Here is a 16,964-nt window from a genome sequence, read left to right on the forward strand (position 1 = left end):
GATTTTAACTTTCATACTGATGTTGCAGACCATCCTGACACTATTGCATTTCTGACAGATCTTGCTTTATTGGGCCTTCATCTCCGTAGTGGTGGCCCCACCCACTCTGGTGGCCACACTCTGAACCTAATCTTTACCACCCTTCCTAATGTCTACTGCCACCGCCCCAAATATATTTGCTGGTCGGACCACAAAATGTTGGACTTCTCCTTCCTCCATCTACCTGAGTCTATCAATCGATCCACCACGCAAACTATCAATCGCAGGCCATGGCATAAAGTCACTCCAGATAAATTCATCCAAGTCTGGAAACAGCCAGTCTTCACAAATTTGGATGACATTGAGACAGCTTTCTCAAAATTTGACTCCTCACTGATGGAAGCCATTAATGTTCTGGCTCCTCAGAGAGTAGTCAAACAACCTACCATAGCTAAAAGGGAAGCATGGTACACTGAGGCCCTTAAAATAGAAAAACAGGGGTGCAGGAAATTGGAGAAACTATGGAGACGATCACATAAGGAGGAAGACAAAGATCGTTATTTAACATCTATGACCTCCTACTACAAAAATATTAAAAGAGCAAGGAAAGTCAGTCTTACCTCCCAAATAACAGAGGCAGGTAACTCCACTCGAGAGTTATTTAAAATCATACAGACCTTTACTAACCCTGTAATATGTGAGAGCCCGGATGTTTTTACTCAAGACCTCTGCAACAACATCTCCCAGTTCTTCGAGGAAAAAAAAAATTGAGGGGATATATCAGAAAATTATGAAAGTTACAGGTCCTCTAGAGACTATGGCTCCTGAGACCCTCCCCTCAACGACGACCCCTGACAAAACGCTCTACGCAATCCCAGAAGTTACTTTAAAAGACCTGACCACCCTTATTGGTAACATGAAAACTGGCTCCCCCGCTGATCTGATCCCTGCAAAAATGATTTCCCCCTTGGTGGAATCATTAGGCCCTACCATTCAGAAGCTCATTAATCTTTCCTTTGCCGAGGGACAACTCCCACAACCTTGGAAAGAAGCGGTTGTGAGCCCTATACGGAAAAACACCACCCTTCCCTGGTCAGAGCTCTCCAACCTTCGCCCTATTTCCCTTCTCCCTTTCATTAGCAAGCTGGCTGAGAAACACGCTAATACCATCCTCTCCAACTTTATCGAGGCGACAGGGGGCCTGGACCAATCACAATCTGGGTTCAGGCCCAACCACAGCACTGAATCGGCCCTCCTATCTGTGACTGATAAGATCAAAATGTCACAGGATAGAGGAGGGTCCATGATATTAGTGCTGTTGGACCTGTCTGCGGCCTTTGATACCGTGTCTCACAACATCCTTCTCAGCCGCTTGCAGGGAGTGGGGATTGGAGGATCAGCTCTATCTTGGTTGGAGAGTTTCCTCTCCGGGAGATCGCAATCTGTCAGCCTGGGCCCCTATCGTTCCACCTCGAAGGCGCTCACAAAGGGGGTGCCACAAGGCTCATGTCTCAGCCCTACATTGTTTAATGTATATGTGGCCCCCCTTGCTGAGATTGTGCGGAAGTATGGGTTCATACCAGTCTCCTACGCTGATGACACCCAGCTCCTCTACCCTTTCAGCTCCCTTGGTCCTACAGTCAAGGAAAATTTTGCTGAGGGTATGAGGGCAGTGTCGCATTGGATGGCCACAAACTGCCTCCAATGCAACGTTGCAAAAACTGAGGTTATGCTCTTCGGCAGGGCGAGCCTTCTATGGTCTCCTGAATGGTGGCCGCTGGACTTGGGCCCAGTTCCTACATCAAAGCCCCATGTAAAAAATCTGGGGGTCAAGATTGACCAAAAACTGACCCTCAAGGAGCATGTCAATCACACTGCAGGACTATGCTTTCACACCATTGGTCTTCTAAGACGAGTATTTCCTTATATTCCTGATACTTATAGGAAGACACTCATGCAAACTTTGGTTACTAGCCGCCTAGACTACTGCAACGGCCTGCTGACGCTAGCAAATGCTGATGCATTAGGTCGTTTGCAGGTAGTCCAGAATACGGCGGCTAGGCTGGTCATGGGCGTGCCGGCTAGGACCCCCTCTAAGCCTTTGTTGATGGAGCTACACTGGCTCCCGATACGGCAGCGCATCAGCTTCAAAATATGCTGCACGGTCCACAAATGCCTATATGGGAACAGCCCCAAATATCTCTCCCAATCTGTTGAACGGTACCAACCCAACCGTTCACTTCGCTCAAGCCACCAAGCACTTTTGAAACCCCCTGCTACAAAAAGAGCTAGGCAGGGAGACCGAGCATTCTCATCAGTTGGTCCTGCTCTATGGAACAAACTTCCCACAGAAATGAGGATGAACACCAACCATCTGGCCTTCAGAAAGGCGCTGAAAACATTCCTCTTTCAGGAAGCATTTCAGTCCCTCTAATGCACCTTGAAGATTACAACATTTTTTCTCTTGCTGGCAAAGCGCGGAGATACCCTTATGGGATTGATTCCAGCGCGATATAAGAAATTAAAATAAATAAATGTCTTCAAGGGTTGCCTGAGGGGCAGTGGTGTATGGGATTAATAATAATTGCCTTAAACTGAATTTTGCCAAAACAGAAATCCACTTCTTTGGTATTAACAATCACCCAGACACCTATAACTGGTGGCCTTTAGGGCTTGGCATCCCCCAGGCTACATCATTCACAGTAAAATAATTAGGCTTCAAATTCGACTTTAACCTCAAACCACAGGTTAGAGCTGTCTCAGCTAGCTGTTTCCTTACACTGAAATCTATCAGGAATATGCTCCATCTGATTCCTGAGGAGAATTGTAAGACCTTGATTCATGCCTTGGTAACTTCCAAGTTAAATTACACTAACAGCATGTATCTGGGCCTACCATCCTATTTGCTACACCGCTTGCAGAATATTCAAAACTCTGCTGCACGTTGAAAATTTGAAGATCCTGTCCGTATGATCTGTATTGGCCTCCTTATGCAGTCTACAGTGGCTGCCCGTTGCCAGCTGCATTAAATTCAAAGCACTAATCTTCGCCTACAGAGCCTGAGACTAATGGGACTCTCTATGTTTAAGAAGAATATTGTCTGCCTACCAACAGGGTACATCACTGTTCTCCAATGCGCTAAACCTTCTGAACGTTCCCAGGGTTTGCAGGGGAAGAAGAGGAGTCTGCTCCTTTTCCTTTTTTAACCGCCAGACTCTGGAATTCCATGCCTACAACCCTACTTTTCACTCTTTCTAAACCACTCATTCGTAACCTACTCAAGATTTTTCTTTTTGATGTGTAGATTTTCTGTTCTGGGGTTTGACTGGTCTTTGTCTGTCCCGCAATCGACCCGCTAGGACCGGGACACTTCTTCGGAAGCAGTCACGCATTTTGATAAGTTCTATTGTATTTTATTATCTACTGCCATAGAAATTAATTGGACTCTATAATAAACCTTTATTTTAATGGGCTTGACGCCAAATTACTCGTTGAGGGTTTATTTATAGTTTCTGCAGATTTTCATTTTTGGCCCAGACGTTTAGACTGTACATATGTTACTGCTGGGAGAAATGGATTGTGACAAGATTGCACAACTGCAATGATATTTGGGTCCCTGATGCTGAGTTTTGGTCATGGGCGAACACGAAGCCTGCATGTGTGCCATGACCTATGCCTGTCGTAGTTTAATGCAATCTGTTTGAACTGGAATTGAAACACCAAGTACTACCTTGTTGATGGCAGGGGGTTACTGTCCTTACCTGGGATTAAGTGACATGAACAAGGTGGTGGCAGCACCCATTGTTGTGTTCTGTAGAATCAGTAATGTCAACAGTCCTTTTTACCTGTACCACGAGAATCTGGCCTACTGCCTCATTCATGTAAAGTTCTGTTGTTGTATACTTACCTCACCTTTGGCCTGCATGGACTGTATGCAGTGCCGGACAGCAAATGATACCTGTATGAATGTGCTGGGACAGCATGCGATACTTGTGTTTGTGTGCTGGGTAGCTTGTGTGTTAAGATGGTACAAAACATGGAGGCCTGTGGGTTCCATTTTGGAAGCACAGGGCCTGCAGAGGTTGGAGAAGTGAGGACGGCAACCCCTAAAATGTAGATGTGTAATACTGACATTCCTGAGTGTTGGGGTGAGTAAAACACACTGAAGGAGAGCTGCAGAGCATACTCTGTGGAAATCAAAAGTCACTTTGATTCCACGAAGGTCACACGAAGAGCGCTCATAACCAGTAGACTGGACTACGTCAACGCCCTATATGCCGGAATCAATAGATCTCTCCTACACAGACCATCCAAAATGCCGCCGCCAGACACGCCACAGACACATGAACCAATACCTACAAGACCTCCACTGGCTCCCAATCGAGAAGAGGGTCACTTTCAAACTCCTCACCCACACCTACAAATCCCTCAACAACATCGAGCCCAAATACCACAACAAATGATTATCCTTCCACGTACCCAAGAGGAACCTCCACTCTGCCATCCTGGCAGAGGTACCCCGCATCCACAGAAGCAGAACAGGTAGGAGAGGCTTTACCAATGTCGCAGCAAAGACCTGGAACGAGCTCCCCGTTAACATCGGACGCTCTCCAACCCTGCACACCTTCAGGAAGGACCTCAAGACCTTGCTCTTTAACTGATCCGTAGCTCCCCCATCTCCCCCCAACGCCTTGAGACCCTTACGGGTGAGTAGCGCGCAATATAAACCCCTGATTGATTGATTGATGAAGTCACATGCAAACCCCAAATTAAGATGTGCTCAACCTTCTAGTAGGTTGACACAGAGGAGTCAGGCTTAACTTAAGGCAATGTATAAAGCATATCAAACAGTAATAATTTGAACATTTAGATCAATGGAGTCGGTGTAATAAATAAAACAAGACCAACATGACAAAAATCCAATCAGTAGAACCAGAGATATACAGTTCTAAAGATTCAAGTGAAATTAGCATCACAAAGTGCAAAGTAGATATCTGGTTGTGGCAGACCGGGACAAAGTCACAAGTTCAGGCCGACTACGATGGAGCGCGGGCTAGCTTCAGGGACCCAGTTAGGCCTGCTAAACAAGAGTACCTTAAATCCTGGTTACGAAGAGTTGCAGTGTCCCGGGACGAGGATGCTTCCCACAGCCAAGATGATGTGAGGCCCTTGCCGGAGATGCGTTGCCAGCATCAGTTCCAAGGAGCTGCAATACTGTGATCAGAGGTCTTGCATCATCGTCGAGGAGGAAGTCGATGAAGGGGCTTACAGTGCAAAGTCCTGCGTCAAGGGTGCATCACACACTGGCTGCTTCCAAAGAACCTGAGGAGCTTGTAATGCAGAGTCCTGCATCTTCATCAAGGCTGCCGTCGATTGGAGGCTTGCAGTGCAGGGGCCTGCATTGGGGATGTGTTGCACAGCTGAAGTTCCAATAGGGCTGTGGGCTGTGAGAGTGATGTGAAGTCCTTGCAATGGGAAAGTTTAACCAGCAAAGGCGATGTGTCAGTTCTGCTCAGGTTGTACTGCACAGTAGAGAAGATTTGTCAGTTATGCTGAGTCCACAGATGGGCTGGCAGAGCACCTTCAGGCCCACTTCCAAGAGTCCAGGACCATACTGCAACAATTTGGCACAGAGGGACTCACTGATGGCAGAGTTCAGGTGCTGGGTTCAAAGTTATTGGAAGCCCGTTACGTCTTTGAAGCTTCTGATCAGGAAGCCAGTCAGCTAGACCTTGGAGTCACTGTGGGTCCTGGGCTTAGAGATGCAGGGCCAGTCATTCTCACCAAGGCAAGAGGGTAGCAGGGCAGCAGTCCTTCAGAGCAGCAGTCCAATAGAGTGGAAGTCCTTTCAGCAGCACCGCAATCCTTCTTCCTAGCAGACTACACAGATCCAAAAGTATATCGAATAGCTGGTGTCCGAGGTCCACAATTTATTTAGTGTCCACTTTGAAATGGGAGAAGCTTCCAGAGAATTCCACTCCCCAGAGGTGCTTGGAATTTTTTGCCCCCCTACCCAGGCTACAGATTGTCTTGGGTCACAATAGACGAGTGTCAAACTACTTTGTGAGAGTGCTGTAGCAGTGCCTTTGTTATGTGCATGATTGGTAAGTAACAGTTCCTTCCCCTCATTAACTCAGAGTTCTTCATCCTGCCAGCACCTAGCTTGCCTTTGTCTCACTGTCTGGGAGCAATACACAAAAACAAACAGCCAACTGCACCTGCTCATGTGACCCAGGATTAAGGCAGCAGACACTAAATGACTGGGATACAAAAATGCCATCTTTCTAAAAGTTATCAAAAACAATGGGGGGTACTTGACTCGTTTGATATTTGTTGCTTTAATCTCTTTATAGCAACTATGAAACAAACCTTTTTCATGTTTGATTTTAGGTTATTTATTCAACCAGTTTATATGAATTATATCCAAATATTTTTCAGCAAAACGTTATGTTCAACAGTAGGAAAAGAAGATACACATATTTCTGAGTTTTTAACAACAATTAACACATTAGACAATTCACAAGATTACATTCATGTAAAGAAAATTTAGAAAACAAACATTAACAAAATGTGACAACTCAAAAATGGAACATTTCTTTTTTGCACTATGTACATTCAACACATAGCGAGCCTCCTGACTTTAACTTAAGCCAAAAATCGAGGCAATGACTAACACATGGGACTTTTTTGTATGTTTGGGAGGGGAATTCATTTTTTAGTCCAATTCTCTCAACCACTGGGACTAATATTTTGGCATTTCCCTGGTGTTGTTAGTAATATGCCAACGCGTTTCAAAGCACAGGTCTCAAGTTCTGTGCCTATCATCAGGGCTTCTTATTCATGTGTGTTTCACGAACATCTGCAAAATGATGCAAAAAAACGTAGTGTAAAGAATGTGTGTGACTAATCTACTTAATTTTTAAAACAATAAAGAGTGCCTCTCCTGCATTCCAACAGGGTCGGTGCACTTGCTGGACAAACTGTTACCTGTGCGGACTTAAATACACTCATTACAGAAACTAAGGGGTGAGTCTATATCTGCTTTGATTCAAGGCGAACGGGTCGGCTTCTCGTATTTCACTGTAATGACACCAAACACAGAGCCAATAAATACTTGTGGCTACTTGTGTTATGTCTCAAACAACAATTAGGACTTAAAACCATACTACACGTGTATCTTTACATGGACTGGGCTTTTGATGTCCCTCGCGGGTCTCAATTCAACTGCGTCCTCAATTCCTGAGACAATTTATTGATGTCAGTTACTAAGCCAGAACCGGCTGCTATCTAAAGTATGACTGGGTACTATTGAAACTTCAAAGACTTACTTATAACACACATGTTTGGGTCTGTCCGCCATCATTCCACCAGTAAGTTACTTGAGTATGGGTATTTCTCGTGAGAACATATGCTTGTGAAAGTGCGCTGGGCCTTGTGGGAATTGTAGTCAATTACAATCAACCTTCTGGGAATTGTATTCGACCAATGGCAGTAGTCAATGTGACAAGACTGTAAGTCCCAGACAGTTGCATTGTGGGAAATGTATTTTACATGTCAAAACATTATGAGTTAGACAATTCTGTCATCCCATTCAACCCTGTCACTGCACTGCTGTATTTTTAAATTAGATAAGCCTCTTTCTGCAATAAAGCTGCTTCAATATCCATTAATCGATTTGCTGTATTCAGCACCACCAACACTGTCCACTTTAGATCCTTTTCACTGTGGGATTTTTCAATGAAATGTTCAACCATCGGTGCTGTTAATACTTCCTTTTTGATTCTAGATCGATGTTGTGTAATACGTTGGTTGACCAGCTGGTTTGTCTTGCCTATATATAACTTCTGACAAGGACAAAGAACAGTGTAAACCACGTTTTTGGCCTTTCAATTAGTAAACTCCGAATGGCGCCATCTTATAGTGTTGTGAACAAAGTCTGATCCTTCTATTGTGAACTCGCACAAGGAGCAATTTCCACATTTGTGGTGGCCTGTGACAGGTTTGAGATGCCATTGTGATCGAAGATTCCCTTTGGCTTCTTTGGGGAAAATATCCACCATTACGATTTGCTGGCCAATGCTCTGATTTTTCTTCATGGCTAACAGAGGCTTCGGAAAAGCACATTCAAGATTTTCTAACAAATGCAAGTTCTTTAATATGATTTGCTTAAATTAATTTGTGTCAGGGCCAAATGTTGTAACGCACACTAGTCTCTCTGGTTATGGCTTCTCTCTCTTGGTCAGGAGTTCCTCACGGGGTGTGTACCAGGCTCTTTTAATTGCGTGTTTTAGCAATTTCTTTGGGTAACCCCTCATAATCATTTGGTCACGAAAGATGGCTGCGTGGTGTTCATAATGAGTTTTCCTTGAACAATTCCGTCAGATCCGCAACAGGTGTTCATACAGAATGTTTTCTTTCAAACTTCAGGGGTGAGCACTCCTATGGGGTAAGATGGCATTTTTATCAGTAGGTTTTAGTGCCATGAGGTGATCAACCTATTTTCATCAGGGGAAACCTCCACATCCAAGAATCTCATACATGTCTTCCTTGAGTCCACGCTGAATTTTATTTCTTTATGGCGACTGTTCAACCAGCCATGAAACGTTTCCAGTTCCTCCTTTGAGCCCTGCCACAGGCACCACATGTCATCTATGTAACGTAACCACTGTAGAATATTCTCCTGAAAGGGATTATTGCTAAAGATGAATTTTTCTTTGTACTGAGTCACGAAGAGTACCGCCATCTCAGGGGCAAAAGTACAATCCATGGCGGATCCTTTCACCTGGATAAAAAATGAGTCTTCAAACTTGAAGTAGTTTTTTCGAAGGGCAACCTCCGCCACTTTGACAATAAATGTCATGGGTACTCGATGAGGGCAAGGTCTACCTTCCAAGTATAGCTCAATCACTTGTAGTGCTTCGTCTTGGGGTATCTGAGTGTATAATGAAGTTACATCAAATGAGATCATCCCATTGAGATTGGTCATCAAACTCATGGCCTTCCACTTTGGTAATAAAATCAGTAGTGTCTCTCAGGTATGACTTAACCTCAGTCAAAAAGAGCTTCAGGAAACAATCCACGTATTTTGAGATTGGCTCCAACAGGGAATCACTACCCGACATGATCAGTCTCCCTGGCTGGCTCATTGAGCCTATGTGGATTTTCAGCAGAAAGTATATAACCGGAATCCTTGGAAATCTTTTGTATAAATAATCAAATTCTTTGGGTCCCAAAAAGCCAGCTTTAGTATTTCAACTATAAGTTCTTGCGTGGGTCTTGTGGGATCATCTCTCACTTGGCTGTACCATTCCTGATTGTGTACTTGATTCCTGCCTTCTTTTAAAGATATCTCTCTGGGCCAAATCACTAGGGCTCCCCCCTTGTTGGCAGGTTTGATGACCACAGACGTGTCATTCTTCAGGGCCATTTGTTTTCTCACTGATATATTTCTTTTGAGAAAGGTTTTATTTTTCTCTAATTGGTTAATTGGGGACAGAATCACTTGTTTGTAAGCCACAATTTCTTTCTAAAAGCGTCATTTTCAGAACTGTGATAAAAAAATCCGGCTCCACCATTTAAGAGGACTTTTAATTACAATTCTTTAGACACCAAACTTTAACTGTCCTCCTGCTATTCTTTAGAGCTTACAGTTTATTAAATGTAATAAGGTAACTTCAATGTTATCTATCAGGGAGGTATGCCTTGTAGTAGTGAAAAACAAATTCAGAAGTTTTTCACTACCAGGACATGTAAAACTTAATAGTAAATGTCTTACGTTTTAAATACACTGCACCCTGCTCTCTGCGCTGTTCATAGTCAACTCTGGGGGTGACTTAAATGTATTAAAAATGAAGGTTTGGGCCTGGCAAAACATTTATTTTGACAGGTCGAAAAGGTAGTTTAAAAACTGCACACACAGGCCACTATGGCAGGCCTGAGACATGCTTAGGAGGGCTACCTAAGTGGGTGGCACAATCAGGGCTTTAGGGGCACTAGTAGCATTTAATTTACAGGCTCTCATTACTTGTGGTACCACTCTTTTAGGGATGTACAAGTAAATTAAATATGTCAATTGGGTATAAGATAATGTCCCCATGTCTGAAGTATAGAGCACAAGCACAATAGCACTAGTTAGCAGTGGTTAAGTGTGCAAAGACTTACGGCCAGCAAAAACGAGACCAGCAAAATAGGAGGGTTGAAGGCAAAACATCTGGGGGAAGACCGCACTAAGGCTCACAACTGCATACTAATTTTACCATGTTTAACAAAGTCAGCACAAACACTTTACCACTGGCTAGCAAGGGTAAAGTGCACACAGTTTTACAGCCAACAAAAATAGAGTTCAGTAAAAAGGCAAAAAAATCATGTATGGCCCTGCAGGAAGGGCACGTTTCCAACAAACATCATCTGAGTACCCTTTTCGTTACTACGTTTGTGCAAAACCTCGGTTTGTTTCTGAATTGGGATTGCAAGTAATGCAGGTTTACTAGTTTCTTGTTTTCTGGTGTAGCCTTTGCCAGATATACTTGACAATATATGATTAGGGAAAAAAAATCGAAAGTGCCAAAACATGCAGTAAGCAACTGCATAAACTCCAGCACTATGAATTATGCCTCATTCCTGCCAAACTCACATCAGCCACTAATTACAATTCCATTTCAGATAAATACTGCCAAATGTAGCAGGGGTATTCCTTAACCAATGTTCCCACACCAAAATATTGAGAAGCAGTGTCTTGTTGGAGCTGATAGATGAAGATCGGGTACACTGAAAGTGACTTTTTTTCATCAGACTTTGACCCAGATCAAGAGAGTGAAAAAAACAAAAGGGTGAAAGCAGAAGGAGAGAGTCCAAAAAACAGCAACAACGGCGGAATCAGGGATGAAAAAGAACATGTAAGAGTGAATTAAAGAGTAGGTAGTGTAGTGTGATGGAAGAAAGAGTCATGAGGTGCAATCAAGACTAAGCAGCCATGGCATTGGGCAATCCTAATAATCTAAAAAAACAAAGTGTGGAGGGTCAAGGGGAATGTTTTACGACCTGTCTGCTCGCTCCCCTGCTGACAAGATACAAAACACACAACAGAGCAGACCAGGTCTAGAGATGGCGTGTGACTATACCAGTGACTGTGAAACAGTTGGAGACATGTGTGGGCCAATGTTATTGAAAACAAAAATATTTCAAAACAAAAATGTTATTGAAAACAAGAGCTAGAACAATTCCCATCAGCCCACCCTTATGGTGGAGTTTACGTCATGTGGGAATTGCTGATCATTCCATACCGCATCCGACCAGATAGTGCCGGTGTGGAAATGGATGTCAGTATTATTTGAGCACTGCACTTTATTCACACTAGTCTAGAATGAACATCATGGCTAGATTACTGACATCCATTTCCACACCGGCACTATATGGTCGGATGCGGTATGGAATGATCAGCAATTCCCACATGACGTAAACTCCACCATAAGGGTGGGCTGATGGGAATTGTTCTAAAGCTCTTTTTGTTTTCAATAACATTGGCCCACACATGTCTCCAACTGTTTCACAGTCACTGGTATAGTCACACGCCATCTCTAGACCTGGTCTGCTCTGTTGTGTGTTTTGTTTTCAATCCTAATAATCACCTGTGCTGACTGTAGAGCTTCTGATAAAGCCTTCGAGCACTGGCGCTTATTATTTTTGGTGTGTATGTATGAATGTTTGGTAAAGAGTGTTATGAATGAATGTGTTTCTGTGTGCATGTGAATGCGTGGTTGTTAGTGTTATGTGTATGCGTTTGTGTGTGTGTCCCTTCGTCCCCCTCCCTCTAAAACTTACTGTCCGCCGTTGTTCTCGGGTAATGCAGTAATGCTGCACCCTGCAATTACTGCACCCTATAGTATCAGGAATATTGGGTGTAGTAATACGACACAAAAAATTACTTGCAACCCTTGATCAGAGATGTTTTAATGCATGGGCAAAGTGGGCTGCTGCCCAGGGCCCCAGCCTTTCATGGGGGCCTCGGATAGGCTCAGCTCTGTTCTGCAGAGAGTCTTGCCCTAATGACATTGAATAATTCTTCACCAGGTTCTTTTAAATACCGTTTTCCTTTCATTGCTTTTCAATCAGGGTGGTCTGTGAGTCTATTACAGACATTTTGCACTCTATTTTTGTTTCATGCAGTATCCATAATAACGTTTTTTTTTAGAACAAAACAGGACCTCATGTGCGAAATAACCGGTTGTCACAGAGATTATTTGGATTAATATTGGTGAGCTGCTGCTATGTTACAACACTGAAAACACATGTCACTATCCCGGAATATTAGATGTACATACATTTAGAATTTAGACAAGTGCTCCTGTGCTCTATCAGTGACCTGGCCAAAGAGGGCATGAAAGAGTTGAAAATGGATCATAAAGTCAAAGCTGTTCTAAACATGGGCCCCTAAAATAGGATTGGCCCGGGGCCCCCAAAATCCTTTGGATGTCTCTGCCCTTGATGAGGGCCTAGTGGAATCGGTGGCTTCGTATGTTATTCCTATACTGGCAAATCTCAAAAAATTGTTGTGCTGTTGGTGTGGGTGATGTTCGCATTTATTAATCCCGTATTCTATTTGTTCCCACAGCAAAACGCTACTGCAAGAATTCCAGCCCAACTAGCAGCACAACGAGCAGTTACGCCATGAGCAGCAGCAGCAGCAATATGAGTTGTGGTGGCGGCAGCAGCGCCAGCAGCACGTGCAGCAAGAGCAGCTTTGATTACACCCATGACATGGAGGCGGCGCACATGGCGGCCACCGCCATTCTGAACCTCTCCACCCGCTGCAGGGAGATGCCGCAGAGCCTCGCCGCCAAACCTCCGGATCTCTGTGCCAGGGTAAAAAGGAGCAATTATGTATGTTGATGAAGATATGAACCTCCTCGCCGCGCTAGACAAGCCTGCCCCTGGCAGGTTTAAAAATAGAAATAATGACCCTTCTTTGTGCGCTGGCTGAATGGAAAGCATTTCAGTTTTAACAGTGCGCACAAAAGGAAGAGACACGTCTCCGTCCACAGCTCCTGCGTTTCTGATCCAGACACATTTGAAATGATGTTGACTGTGCCTCTTTTGCTGTGATTTTATCCTTATGTTGCCTTATATTTGCATTGCCATGTTTACACGCTATTACACATGAAAATCATTTTAACTTCATTGCACATTTGCTGCATTGTAGTTTTAGCATAGTGAAAGCATACACAGTCTGAGTAGCGCACGTTTTTACCAATAATTTACGTGAAATCTGCGTCTTCAAAAGTGGTACCATATAGTCATACCTACATATTTATACAAACCGTTGCCACCGCCGCATCTGTCATCTTTGTAATGCCATGGTTGCATTAATAGAGTTACCACCGGCAGAACGTGTAATATTACCGTTGTGCAGGATTGCCACATCACCATATCAGGCACTCTACATAACGGTCTGTGAGGTAGTTAGAATTCCTTAAACCATTGGGACAGGCAAGTCCTCACCAGTGTAGATGAAGGCAAGCAAGCCACCCTCTCACTTCTTGCCCGCTCAGCAGTCTGCAATACACTCCTTGGACCGCATTGTTCTTCTCAAAAGGCTTAAAGAATGGACTAGCGTGTCTGACACAACCACAGAACAATCCAAACAAGGGATGGGGGCAGACAGTGAACAAGACAATGACTTGGCCACTTAAAGCACTCAAGTCCCGTTCTGTTCTTCTGCCCGACTTGTTGTCACAATGGGGCCCGGAGTCCACTGGCCCACCGTGACGTTGGAGGGGGGGTGCTCGTGGGCCCCTACGAAGCTTTATGCAGAGGAGTGCTCTGGTGGAGAGCCCACTAGCTACTCACTCTCTTCTCCCCAGTCTCCTGGATTCAGATCAGTGCGGCCAGGGCTTAATTTGGGCCAGTGGCATATAATTGTCAACACCAGCACTAATGGTGGCGCTGCTTGTGCAATTTACAGATGAGCACAAGAACAGTTGTTTATTAACTGAATATACATACAAAAATAGAAATGCCCGACCGAGCAAGCCATTCTTATAGCTTTGGGTGCCTGGAATAGTCCGAATTGTCACACTTGTAGGAGTGTGCTGGTTAGTAGTTGATTTGGTAACTTCACTGGCCGTCCTGGCGAGGGCACTGGGTGATGCATGCTGCAATGGCCTCCTGAGAAGGGCCCTGGCACTGAGGGGCAGATTTATGAGGCCCTTGCGCCACGTTTACGCCGCTGTTGCGTCACGCAAGGCGACGTAAACGTGGCGCATCCCTACGAACGATTTACAACGTGACGCATCTAGGCAGATGCGTCACGTTGTAAAGCCCTGCGCCGCTTGTGGGCGTTCCGGCGCAGGGTGGGCGTTCCGGGGCAGGTGCGCCTCGCAAAAGTGGCTGAGTGAAATCTATAAGATTTCACTCAGTCACTTTCAGGCCAATGCTGCGTCAAAAGCCTGCGCCTGCTTGAAGCAGGCGTAGGTCTTGATGCAGCATTGGTCAGATAGGGCACCCCCGAGCCTTGCTGGAGCTGTGTCGCGCTTGCGACGCAACTCCAGCAATGCGCCGCCTTTACGGCACAGATGCGTCACGCATCTGTGCCGTTTTTGCCCCATGGTGCGCCGCATTGTAAATGCGGTGCACCATGGGTGGCGGAGCTGTGGCGCACATTAACTGGCGCATCCCTGGGGATGCGCCAGTTAACATAAATCTGCCCCTTATTGTTTTGCAAATTAAGCACTGAGTGCATCCCACGCTTGAGCAATCAGTGAGGAGGTGGTCAGGGCTTTAAGTGGGATGAAAAAAACGGGGGGTCTCTCCAAGAGGAGTGGCCAATGTAATTAAGGGCGTGGCTTAAAAACACCTAAGCTAAAAACCTGTGCTTCGCATAGTGTGCCGCCCGACTTGTATTTTGCTGTTTCTGTCATTGCATCCAGATATGATACAACAAGTAACATCAAACCTTCAACAAGTCAGGACTATGGCTTGTAAATAATATTGAATAAAGTTTCCACTTAAAGCCCTGGTGCACCATGAAAATGTTGCTGATCCTGAGTTTCAGAAAGAGAAGGGAAATCCAGAGAGAAACTGACTCTCTTTACAGGATTTCCCTTCCCCTACAACGCTCACCTGGCATGAAGTCATGCCATAGCCTCTGCACTAGTGAGAAGTGAGCTGTGTGAGCACACTTACATTGATGTACCTGCTGTCACTGCAGTCTGGAAAAACGACTGGCAGCCCGTGCCAGGGCACAAAACAGAGCCCGATAGTGACCCGTATCGAGGCCTCCTTTAAAAAACTGCCGGTGCTCAGCACCCGTGAGATCCAGTCCACTTAAAGCCCTGGAAGTGGTGACCCTCTGCAACTCGAGGACATTCCTGGGTGGAGCAGCAGTGGTGCCAAGCAGCCCAATTCTGGACGTGGGGAAGGGAGGAAAGCCCGACACCTCAACTGATGCTGCGCATTCTCAATGTGGAGATGGAAGGTGGGCGTAATGACCGTGAGGGGTTAACATTGTACTCCAGTGGGTGAGGATCAGACCACAATTGTGTGACGCCACCAGTAGGTGGCTCCCTATGGATGCCTAATCTGCGTGTAAATATGGGCCCTGAGGGATTACTCTCTGACCTGGGTACTGGATGTGCTGGAAAAAGATAAACAAAATTAGTTATTGGGTCTCTGCTGAACTTTATTAACCTCCTGCCTCTGCTAAAACACATAGTGACTCAGACTAGATTCTCAGAAATGACTTTAGCTTTTAGCAGGGAGAGAGAGCTTTCCTGTGTTGTATCAATGCACTGCATGCTGCTATCGAGGAGATAAATGCAGCAAACCTAAGTGGAGATCTCAAAGTTGCTTCTGGATTTGCTAGGACTGGAGGGAGATGCTGTGATGGCAGGTGATTTGTGGAATTCCCATCTCTTTCTGAGGAAAAAAGGTGATGGAATGATGATGGTGCATGAACAGGGCTGTAGTTACCTGACCAGATTAGAGAGGTAGACTCTTAAAATTGGTGATTAAGGGAAACGAGGGCCACCTGAATCTGAACACGTTGTTGAAGAAACAGTCCCACGTCACCATCTAGAAAAGAATGGTGGCAAGGGCTTTGGGTGCCTCTGTCTGTTATCCTGAGTGCCTGAAAATGGAAATGGAAGAGAAGTGCTATTCTCTTTTTACAGAATCTACTCAAACTTTCCTAGACAGGCTGTCATAAGACATAGGGGAAAGCTCGAAATTGTCTCTGTGCAGGTGGGATTCATGGTTCTCTGGCATTGTGAGTAAACTTATCATAGTAACGGGCTGGGGACACCCCTACAGGGAGGTGGAATAGAGATGATGGGGTACTTATTCAACTGTTTGATATTTTGTACTCTTTTGTCTCTCAGCCTTCTCCTTCCTCCCTTTGTGTTATTTGCTGCTGCTTTTGTATGGGCCATAACCAGTACTTAATTTGAGCAACTGGTTTCTGGTGCTAGGCACTGGCACTTAATTGTCAAGACTGGCGCTTATGGTATTCTTGCACATGGTGGCACTGTTTGTCTAATGTACAGATGAGTATAAGAATAGTTGTTTACATTTAAAAATGCTAATACCTTATTATAGCTTTGGGGACATGGAATAGACAAATTGTCACACTTGTAGGAGTGTGATGGTTAGTAGTTGTGTTGGCACTGTGGTGGTACTTTCAGGGGCAATGACTGATGCAAGCTGCAGTGGCCTCCTGACAAGAGCCCTGCATTTTGTTTTTTTATTTAGGCACTGGCCGTAGCATAATTTTTCAACTGGGCGGTATTTAATACTGAAGCATTTTGAATCTTTAAGGTTACAGTTTTACGTGAATCACCCTGGTACTTCTTTCCTAATAAACTGGTTTAAATCTAATACAGTTCCAAACCCTCTGCAGTGATTAAAGCCGTGATTGAAGCCACAGGTTCACCATAGCCATTTGATCTCATAAGGTGGATTGCCACTTGCCTATCACCACTTATGTTCAATGG

At 44.8% G+C, this 16,964-nt stretch overlaps 1 protein-coding gene across 1 annotated transcript in view; it reads left to right on the forward strand.

The window, feature by feature from the left end:
* Positions 1-16,964, forward strand: part of MYT1L (myelin transcription factor 1 like) — a 1,346,830-nt gene that overhangs the window by 1,111,430 nt on the left and 218,436 nt on the right. The window contains exon 13 of the mRNA XM_078647878.1: positions 12,590-12,840. Within this exon, the coding sequence (XP_078504004.1) occupies positions 12,590-12,840 (251 nt within the window). The remainder of the gene's footprint in view (positions 1-12,589; positions 12,841-16,964) is intronic.

Source organism: Lissotriton helveticus, chromosome 6 (assembly GCF_964261635.1).
Source record: "Lissotriton helveticus chromosome 6, aLisHel1.1, whole genome shotgun sequence".
Taxonomy (NCBI): domain Eukaryota; kingdom Metazoa; phylum Chordata; class Amphibia; order Caudata; family Salamandridae; genus Lissotriton; species Lissotriton helveticus.